This window comes from Zonotrichia albicollis, chromosome 9 (genome assembly GCF_047830755.1).
Source record: "Zonotrichia albicollis isolate bZonAlb1 chromosome 9, bZonAlb1.hap1, whole genome shotgun sequence".
NCBI classification, from domain to species: Eukaryota; Metazoa; Chordata; class Aves; order Passeriformes; family Passerellidae; genus Zonotrichia; species Zonotrichia albicollis.
In genome coordinates this window covers 35,442,660-35,452,498 of record NC_133827.1, presented here as the reverse complement: position 1 = coordinate 35,452,498, position 9,839 = coordinate 35,442,660, and the positions used below count along the sequence as shown (strand labels likewise).

Here is a 9,839-nt window from a genome sequence, read left to right as displayed (position 1 = left end):
GCGGCCGCCGGCTTCACCCCGCGGCGGGAAGCGGCGCTGCCGGCTCCGCCCCGTGCCAGTCGCAGCCATGGCGGCCATGAGCCGGGTGCTGCGGGCGGCCGCGGCCTGGGCGGCGCGGCGGGCGGGCAGCGCCGGCACCGCGGGCATCACCGGGACCACCGGGATCACCGGGATCGGCCCCCGCCTTCCCGGCACCCTCGGTACGGCCCCGGCGGGGGAGCGGCGGGGCGGGGGCGGCGGGGGCCCGGTGACCTTGCGGAGCGGGACAGAGGTGCCCTCCCGGAGGCCGCGGGAGCGCCGGGGGCTGAGCAGGTCCCCGTTGTATCCCCGTTCCTATGGAAAACTACCGGGTTTGGGGGAAAAGTGGATGGAAACGGGCGGGAGGACGACCCTCCTGGCATTGTAGTTGTCCATTTACTCGGCCCTGTGTGGTGACATTCACTGATTCACGTGTCTGTGCTTACAGGTGGGCATAGACCTCTGCCTATAGTTAGAAGAAAAATAGGTTAATGCTAAGAAAATACGAAATTACTTCAGGCGAGCTGCACAAGACTCAGCTGCTATTGTACACTCTTCTTTCTATTTTCCGTTCCCCACGTATGTTTGACCTTGTCCTGGCACAAGCACCAATGGGATACAAAACCGTAATACTCTGGTTCAATTTTCAGTTCCTGTACGGCACAGTGGTGACCATGGGAAGAGAATGTTTATCATCAAGGCAACAAGTTTTTATGATTCTCGATTTCTGAGCTTGTTGGTGAGTTAAAAATCAAATGTATTATTGCATTCAGTGTAGCATATAATTTGCAAATGGTGTAAGAGTGTCTAAAATACAATTTCCTGTGTTGTTTATGTGATAGCATCTAAAATGTGGCTGGCACTATTTACATAAACAAGAATTTCAGGTCCTCTTTAAGAATTTTTTGGTCATAAGCTGTAAAATCAGGGCCAGATGAAGTTCAAAGACTGGCTGTATAGCAAAGGCTGTGATAGGTACTTAAATTACTGCTGCAGTAGCATTCTTATATTACATGTCTGTGTTCATATATGCATGACCCACTAGTGCTTTTTGCTTCATCCTGCTTTTTGAAACATATCAGTTACTCTTCTGCAGGATTTGCCTTCACTTATCTACACCACTAACAACAGAGGTGAGATTTAGGAAGCCTGACCTGAGTTTGACCCCTCCAAAGTCAGGTTTTGGATAAATCCTTTTATGAGCAGCAAGAGCTGATTTTATACAACTCCCTTCTTGTGATCAGGACTCATTTCTCTGCCTTCCTCAGCTACAGAGCCCACAGTGGCTGCACTGGTGTTGGGTTCTTGCTTTGCTGTCAGTGCTGATTGCAGCTGGAGCCAGCCATGCCAAGATGCTGAGGGATTTCAGGGAGGTGTTGCTGCTTGCTGCTGCACAGGCTGACCTCACTGGGAGATGGGAACTGACCTGAACAGCATCACTTTTGTGTGTTCTGTTCATTAACGAACTCATTGCAATCAGCAGTGTTTACACACAACATCCCTTTCCAGCCTAGAATGCAAATCTCAGAGTTATTGGCTGTTCCACTGTTTTCAGATGTTTTCAGATCTCATGCAAATTTTTCCAGGGTTCTGAGTTTCCCACACTGACTGTTTTTATCCCCTCTGCAGAGATACTATTTATTCCTGACGGGAATACCAGTGGCTGTGCTCTTAACATACATCAACGTCTTCGTTGGTGAGTGCTCTGTCAGGCTAAGCAAAGTACAGTCAAAGTTCTTAAATGGGAATTAAGCATGCTAGATAGAGAAAAAGCACTCTTTTAGGGCTCTTGCTTTGGAAGGCCATGGAATAGGCCTAAACATTGTATAAGTACATAGAAAATGTTGCCAGTATATTTGCTTTAGTTGTTGCTTTTTAAAAAAAGTTTCTCACATTTAAAAAACCAAAAAACCATTCTCTCTTCTAGCAGTCTTTCAAACATCAGTGAAGTTTAGTAACTTGCTTTAACAAGACTGCAACTCTGGCTTTTTATCTAGCAAAGATGCCAAAATTCTGCTTGGCAATACATGTGTTAAATCTCCTGCTGTAATGATATGTAATTAATTTAATAGAGAAATCAGGAAAAGTCCATGCTTTCAGCTCCTGTACTTTAAAGGGTATTTCTGTGGACTTGATCCAAGTTGTTTCTTCTGTATAGCTGCTAATTTTACCCTTTTGGTGTGTACTTAAAAATCTGTGAGTAGATACTTGCAGTGTGATGTGTCTGCAAAAACTGCAAGTTCAATTTTTCTGAGTAGAGCTCACACTGAGGGATTTAGTACTCTCTGTGTGGCATAAGATCTTTTCCTTATCTGAAAAGCAGAATATAAGGTAGCTTTGGAAAATAATCACAGAGTTAAATATTCTTTCCCTCCTTTCCTTGTCAGGTGAAGCTGAACTTGCAGAGATTCCTGAAGGTTATGTTCCAGAGCACTGGGAATACCACAAAGTGAGTGGAACATGTGAAAGGGTGGGCATGTTATGGACAGCTTTTCTCTTGAAGATACTTTTGGGAGTAAAATGAATGGAGTATGATGATGTCTGTCAGTGTAGTAAAACTCAAATAATGCAGTTCTGATTTTGCTAAACTTTTTTGTGGCTTTATGGAACATGTAAAAGGCTGTAGGAAATCTTTTTAATGACACAAGCAGATGCAAATGCTCTGGATGCAGTAAACTGCTGAAATTGTATGCCAAGAATTTTTCTATAATATTCCTAAATACTAAGTCCTCTGCATTCATGCCATGCAGGTTTTGTCTTTATTTTTTTTTTTCTACAGTGTCTTAAGAAACTGGAGTTTAAAGTGACATTTCTTTCTTTTGTTTTCAAGTCCCATATCACACACACTTTTGAATCTAGAATTTAAAATTTTTATAGTCACAAACTGAAGGTTGTGTGGTTTCAATTTAATTGTATTTTTTTAAAATTAGTCCCTGGCTTCTTGCTGCAAGCACTGTTTTGTTTCTGATAGGAAGTAATTGAATTCAGCAATATTATTGTAACTGTTTCAACTAATTTAAACTTCTGTTCCTAGTGAAATGCCCTCTATGTGGAAGCAAAATTTTGAAATGTTGCTGATTACAGTAAGATTTGGAGTCCACTTCTGTGATTACTGTGGCAGTTTAAGGAACTTTAAAAGAAAGAAAATAAATTATATCTTCATTAAATGTTAATTTTGCTACAGAACAGTCATCTGCAGGTTATCTTGGCATTAAGGATTGCAAAAGACTTTTTAGGGTTGTGATCTCACAAGTAGTTGTGCATGTTTGTAACTTCACTGTCATGATTTGAATGGCAGCACTCGTGGTGTCCATGCCATCTTTTCAGGACTGTGGATACACAAGGTGACATTTCTATTTGGAAATTGCTCAGACAATCTCTGCTGTTGTGTTTTCCAGCACCCCATAACCCGCTGGATAGCTCGTTATGTACTTGACCCCCCTGAGAAGAACTATGAGAAGGACATGGCCCTGCTTGCTGTGGAAGTGAGGAAATCTGAGCTGAGGTATGCTCTGTAGTTGGGGGGTTAAAATCCTCATCCATACTGGAGCTGACTCTTTGATTTTGCATGACATACTGAGCTGGATGCAGACATAAAGTGCTTTCATGTGTCCCCTGGGTGCTGCCTGCCCTGGCTGCTGCCAGAGTGGGAGTCACAGGATCTGCTATCGCTGCCCTCTCAGGATTCAGGTTACCAGAACAATCCAAGGGCAGGGGGGTCTTCAAAACACTTGGTATTTATAAAGGTGTAGCTCTGTCTTTGTCTTCCTGAATCAGCAAATGGAGCTCTTTTTGCCCCTGCTAATGCTCCAATGTTCTTAGAGAAGAACCTATGGTAAAATATAATAATAATAAAATACTGCCAGTATTTTTATTACTCCTTTGTAGAATGACTTGCTGAAAAAAAACCAAAATTAAAAGATTTGATAGCTTGTGTCTTAGCTGAACCCTTCATATTTTGGACCTACCTATGCTTTAGCAATATTTATAAACCATTGATGCTAAAATCATTGCTTTTTCAGAAATGCTCAATATTAACAAACTTCATGCTGAGGGTGTCTATTGCCTTTTTTTTAGGCTACTGGAGCTGGAGGCACGCAGACTGATGAGACACCGGGGAGATGGGCCTTGGTACCATTATGAAACGCCTGACAAAAATCTTGTTGACAATTCTATGAAAGCCACACCTGATAATTAAACAATTTTTGAGCAGTGTGCAAGGTCTTCAGTGCATACTGACAAATTGTGACTGTGCTGTGGAACAGACATCCTGCTGTTTGCTGATGGAAATGAATAAACAATGTTTGTGTTGATTCCAGTACCTTGAAAGAAACTGTGTGGCAGTTAACTCATACAGCTGTTCAAGCTGTTTGTCAGTGAAAATGCTTTGTGTCAATTGCCAACAATCACTCCTTTCCTTCAGAACATATGTACATGAAACAAGTTGTAATACTAGTTTTCATTTTGTGATTTCTAGTGTTTATAGTTTTAAGTGAAAGATACAAGAAGCTAAAGGTTTTTCTTTCTCAGTGCTTTGTGTCAGGTAATTGGTGGGAGATGAACTAAGTAGGAAAAGTACTGTCACACATACCTGCCATGCATTTTCAGAACTGTTCAGCTGTTCTTCCACACCACTTCTGGCAACTCCTTAGGGAATAGAGTTCTCTCATCACCTGGCAAGTTTTTGCCACTAGAGGGATGTGTTTCCTCAGGGTCTACAGGCCATGGTACTCTTCTAAATTTCTCGAGTGATGGAAAGTGCCTCTTACAGTTTGTGACTCTAAATTATCTGTCCATGTTCAAAATCCTCACTTTTAAAAGGAAATAAGCCCAAACTAAACCCATATCATCTAGTGATTTGAAACTTAAAACTCTATTTTTTTTTATATTAGGCAAGACTGCATGGACTATTTTAAGCAAAACCTGCCTTGTTTGCTATTTCCTGGCACTGCCAGACATTAGAAAGACATTGATTTTCTATCAGTGCTTTGCTTGCCTTTCTGATAGAATCAGTCTTTCAGGTTAGATGGCTCATATGTCTTATGGCTCTCATTGTTTATAAATGCTGAGTTATTAATAAGAGAAGCCATTAAAAGAGCACAAAGTCTCCTCAGGTAAAATAAACCTGTCTGACCCTGCATTAGTGTTTTCTATCCAGCATCCAGTGATGCTCACAAGTCTGATGTAATGTCTGTTTTTCAGCAAGTCTCCATGGACATCACATTCTGCCTGCAGTGTTTCACATTGTTCCCAACACTGGATTTTTCAGTAGTGAAAATCGCTGAGAACACTGTGCTACCCTGTTCATCCTCACAGCCTGCTCATAGCTGGGTACAAACATTTTTCTATTCCGTTTTTGAGATTTTCCTAGAACCACCTTTTGAAAATTTTAATTTTGAGGTAAAAGGTGGTTCTAGCAAAGGTCACATCCTTGGAAGTGATCAATGAGTCCTTGGATATATTGTGGATGATGGGTGGAAGGCAATTCATCTGCTCTATGCATCTTCATTTTACATGGACTGATCATTTCTTTAATGCTGTTGCTGCCAGGCATATGTGGTGTTCTTAGCTACTGCTTGAAAACAGCAGCAATATTTTTTTCCCTACAAAAATTTTTATTTCTCTCTTCTCTGACATTATTCTTTCAAAGTGAAGAGCAGAGAGAAACCCAGAAAAGGGCAAAAAAGGGCATTTTAAGGTAAAGGCACTGCCCCTGAAGCCATGAAATTGGGGGCTAGCTCCTGGCACTGCCACAGGCTCTTTGGGCATCCCAGGCTGGGCATTCCCACACCGACCTGTTCTGGAAGGTGGGGACATCCCAGCTGTCAGCACTGGTGGGACCTGCCAGAGCCACCTGTACCGCAATGAGGGGCTGAGAATGAAAATACAGAGGAGGATTTTTTTTACTGTGTGGATTTTATACAAACGTATATACATACACAGATATATATACACATATACACTTACATATATATATATATATACACACACACACATATATATATATGCACACACATATATGTATATCTATATACACATACATACACATATATAGATCTATATATCTATATCTACATCTATATATAGATATATAGATATATAGATATATAGATATATTTATGTAGTCTTTAAAAGCTTAAAACTAAATAACAGAGCGTATAAAATAGTGTTACCGGTGAGAGGGAAACCTTCCCCGGGCTACCCGGTCACACCAGGCGCCAAACCTCCGTGCCGCCCCGCTGGGAGCGAAGGTTTTCGGTGAGACGCGGGGCCCCGGCGGCGATCCCGCCCCGCTGCCCTGCCCCTCGCCCGCCCCCGCCGGGACCCCCGAGTGCCGCCGCCGCAGCTGGTGCCGCCGCCGCTGCCATTGGATTAAAAATAGCATCTTCCCTCCCCCTGCCCTCCCTCGGGCCCGGCTCCCGCCGCCGCCCTGCCCCGGGCCCGGCTGCCCGCCGCCTCCATCGCCCGCGCAGAGCGGCTCGGCAGGGAGGGCGGGCGGCCGGGAGCGAGGGCGGGAGGGCAGCCGGGAGGGAAGGGAAGGGAGGGAAGGAGGATGCAGCGGGCCGCGCTCTTCCGCGGCAGCGATGCGCCGATGGCCGCCGGGGACCTGGGCGAGCTGCTCGTCCCCTACATGCCCACGATCCGGGTGCCCAAGTCAGGGGACCGGGTCTTCAAGACGGAATGTGCCTTCTCCTACGACTCGCCCGTGAGTGCAGCGATCCACCCCCGGCTGCCGCCGCGGCCCCTTCCCCTCCCCGCCGCAGCCCCTCGCACGCTCCCCGGGCCGCTGCCTCCCCTCAGGCGGCCGAGCCGCCCCCGGCCCTCCCTCCACCTGCCGCGGGCCCGAGCCCGCCGCTGCTGCCGGCCCGGGGTCGCGCCGCTCCCGCACATCGTCCTTCCTGCGTTTGTTTGTTTATTTCCCTCCGAGGCGCTCTGAAGTGGTTGCTTGGACACGGGGATTTTGTGGTTTTGGGGAAGCTTCGCTGCTTGCTCTGCTTGTCGCGGTCTGTCTGCTCCACCCGGAGCGCTGCTTTTGCTTTCACACCGAGCTAGTTGAAAAGGGAGAGTAATGGCCTTCTCCTTGGTTTATTTTGGCGAGCAGATGTCAATTATTTTGCTTTCCTACTGCCTCTGTGCTCGTTCTATTCAAAATTTTCAGAGAAACCTTCCAAGGTGAAGGCTCATCCTGAAAATCAGCGTGAAAGTTGCCCTGAAACACTTTCTCCCCAAGGGTTTCAGTTACATCACTGAACTTCAATGGACTTGTAGTATTTCCCCACCAGCTTGGTTCGTTTGCTGTTAGGTGAATGTTTCATGTGCAGTAAACTTTCTCTGGTGTTATTTCCACCAGCATCCACAGATTGCATGTGTTCCATGGCAGATCTGGGGCCTGACTCAGTTTTAAACTTCACTACTAATACTGGAAGCCTTCAGAAATGGGCAGTGCTTTGTAAGAAACAGGTGCTTAGAAATTAGACTTTATCAAAAGAGGTTGAAAATTTTATTAAAAGTTGCTTCTCCACAGGAAACTGAGGTTTCCCAAAGGTGATTGAGGACTATATGTTGATGTTAATGTCAGTGGCAGCAATCAGAAGGAAGCACATTGCAGTACAGATTGTTCATTAAAAGATACCTTTCAGGGGCATTCTTTGATTTCTTCATTCCCTTTTTTTTTTTTATAATTCCCCCTCTTTTTGATAATTCCTTTTAATACAGAAAATCAGGCTTGATTTTAAAGGTGACTCAGCTGTCTGGTGTTCTTCATGTCTTGTTGAACAGAGGTTATTTTTACCCACACTCTTCAGATCTCAAGTGTCACCCAGCAGCCTTGACTGTACTGGGAGCTGGGCTGATTAGAACTGCCAAATCGGACTCCACCGCAGAGGCGATAATTGCATTATATACTTAAGGAGGTTTTGGCGGGGGAAAATCAATACACCACATTCTTTCCTTCAGATTTCTGCTTGGGTGAACACATGGTTGATGTTTTTAGTAACACTTTCAGGCTTCTTCAATATTATGGTTTATAAAAATTTCTGTTAACAGGTAGGGAGGGATGTAAAATACTGCTACAGAGTGAAAAACAATCAATCACCACCCCTGCAACAAGCCTCAACTGAACACAGAAAAAGCTGTGTTTAGCTAAACAATATGTTTGAACAAAACATAAAACATTTGAGGCAAACTTAACAGAAACTATGGATAAAAGTAGCAAAAGGAGTGGAAAGCAGCATGTATGATTATTTTTTTAACTAAAACAATTTTCATACTTTTGATATTATCTGGAAGAGAGTTCAGATTTAGGAAAACGTTACCCTCCAATGTAAAAACTTCTTGTTTAAATTGTGTTATGGGCATTCACTGGGCAAAAGACTTGGCAGTACCAGTGAGAATAAAAGCAGTCTCAGTTCCTGTTGTTTCCCACAGCTTTTCAGCCCATACCACTCCTCTGCTTAGCTGAGTGAAAGATTTGCCTCAGATTTTATTTTAAATTCCATATAATCTAATAGGTACTTGGATATTGTTTGTAGGCTGGAGATTCTAAGGGGCATATGTAATGTGTGCTTTCTTGGATAAAACACTGTAATTTACAAATTGAAATAGCAAAGCTGTGTTCTTGCAGTATTTCATTCAGAAGGAAAGTGAAAGGATACACACAGGTTGTTTCTTGGCTGAAGAGAGATGTTTATATTTTGCAGTAGGTTGATTTTGTGACTTACTTTCTTAGGTTATCAATGTATTGCCTAAGTGAGCCTCTTCCTCTTGAGATACCTTCCTCTTAAGGTATAACACTGTTGGTCCTGTTACAATGTTCAAGAATTTAAAAAAAACCCACTCTTGGTTTTGTTAGCCATGCTAAAATTCCGGATTGCTTTTTTGCTGGAGGAAGTTTTTTCTCTTGTATTTCCTCAGTATTTATCTTGTTTTTTCTCAGTATTTCCTCACATTTTCTCATTTTGCCACTTAAAAATATGCTCCTTGCTACAGTTTAACTTCAGCATGTCATGTCATACGTGGCCAGGCAGCTCTACAGTCAACAGTCAGTCTACAGTCTTTAGCTGTGTTAAGTGTATATTAATCCTTTTCCTGCAGGGATTTTTGTGATCTTAAAAATACACTGAAAACCATCAGACCTGGGAGTGTTGGGGTGCAGAGTAATGTTATTAATGTAGAGAAAGATGCTGCAGCAAATTTGCAAGGACCAAGCAGAGTGGAATGGTCAAAATCAGAGTTTTTTCCTGCCAGGGGGTGCTGAGAGTGAATAGTTCCCTCTTCTACTTCCAAAGCTTTTTGCTTTTTGCAGCCCTGTTTGTCCCTCTATCAGTTGTGTCATCTTCCCTGGGTTTGAGTAGTGCATCTTCCAGTGGATAGAGGCAGCTTCACTGATTGTTCTCAAAACTGGTTGAGGCTCCTTCTCCATGAGGTGTAAATCTTCCTTGGATGAAGATCTGAGAACAATGTCACCTTTGTGCTACAGTGAGAGTCATTAGCTGGGAGACTTCAGAAGTGAGAGCTGGAAGTACAAGTGGCTATTTAGTGTGTTTGTTCCACGTGGATTAACTGTTTCGTGGTGATCTTGTCAGAAAGGTGGTATTGTTGGAAATATAAACAGATGAGAAATTAATGTCTTTAGATTTGGCCTACTTCCAGTGGAACATACTGGGGTTGGTCCCTGGAAAGTTGGCAGGAGTAGGAGGCAAATTTCTTTAAGAGACCTAGTGACACTTTTTTAGTGTGCTTGGCTTATAAAATGAGAAAATATACCATTTATGTTTTACATTTTAATTACTTTTTGAGATTTTTTTATGTCTTCTAGAAAA

At 43.4% G+C, this 9,839-nt stretch overlaps 2 protein-coding genes across 2 annotated transcripts in view; both read left to right on the top strand.

Moving 5' to 3' along the window:
- The first annotated feature begins 39 nt into the window (after positions 1-39).
- NDUFB5 (NADH:ubiquinone oxidoreductase subunit B5) lies at positions 40-4,339 on the top strand. Its single transcript, XM_074547410.1, has 6 exons — positions 40-200; positions 669-757; positions 1,648-1,714; positions 2,406-2,467; positions 3,417-3,523; positions 4,096-4,339. Exons 1-6 carry the CDS (start codon positions 68-70, stop codon positions 4,214-4,216), a joined length of 579 nt encoding a protein of 192 aa, XP_074403511.1. The 5' UTR covers positions 40-67; the 3' UTR covers positions 4,217-4,339.
- Positions 4,340-6,375: 2,036 nt separating this feature from the next.
- Positions 6,376-9,839, top strand: part of USP13 (ubiquitin specific peptidase 13) — a 50,414-nt gene continuing 46,950 nt past the window's right edge. Inside the window, exon 1 of the mRNA XM_074547389.1 lies at positions 6,376-6,724. Within this exon, the coding sequence (XP_074403490.1) occupies positions 6,572-6,724 (153 nt within the window). The 5' untranslated portion in view covers positions 6,376-6,571. The remainder of the gene's footprint in view (positions 6,725-9,839) is intronic.

Bases quoted from the DNA above. Each gene is read 5' to 3' on its own strand.
- NDUFB5 (XM_074547410.1), top strand. From the start codon at position 68: ATGGCGGCCATGAGCCGGGTGCTGCGGGCGGCCGCGGCCTGGGCGGCG. The intron at 1,715-2,405 runs GTGAGTGCTCTG...TTTCCTTGTCAG, and splicing joins ATACATCAACGTCTTCGTTG to GTGAAGCTGAACTTGCAGAG. The intron at 3,524-4,095 runs GTATGCTCTGTA...CCTTTTTTTTAG, and splicing joins GTGAGGAAATCTGAGCTGAG to GCTACTGGAGCTGGAGGCAC.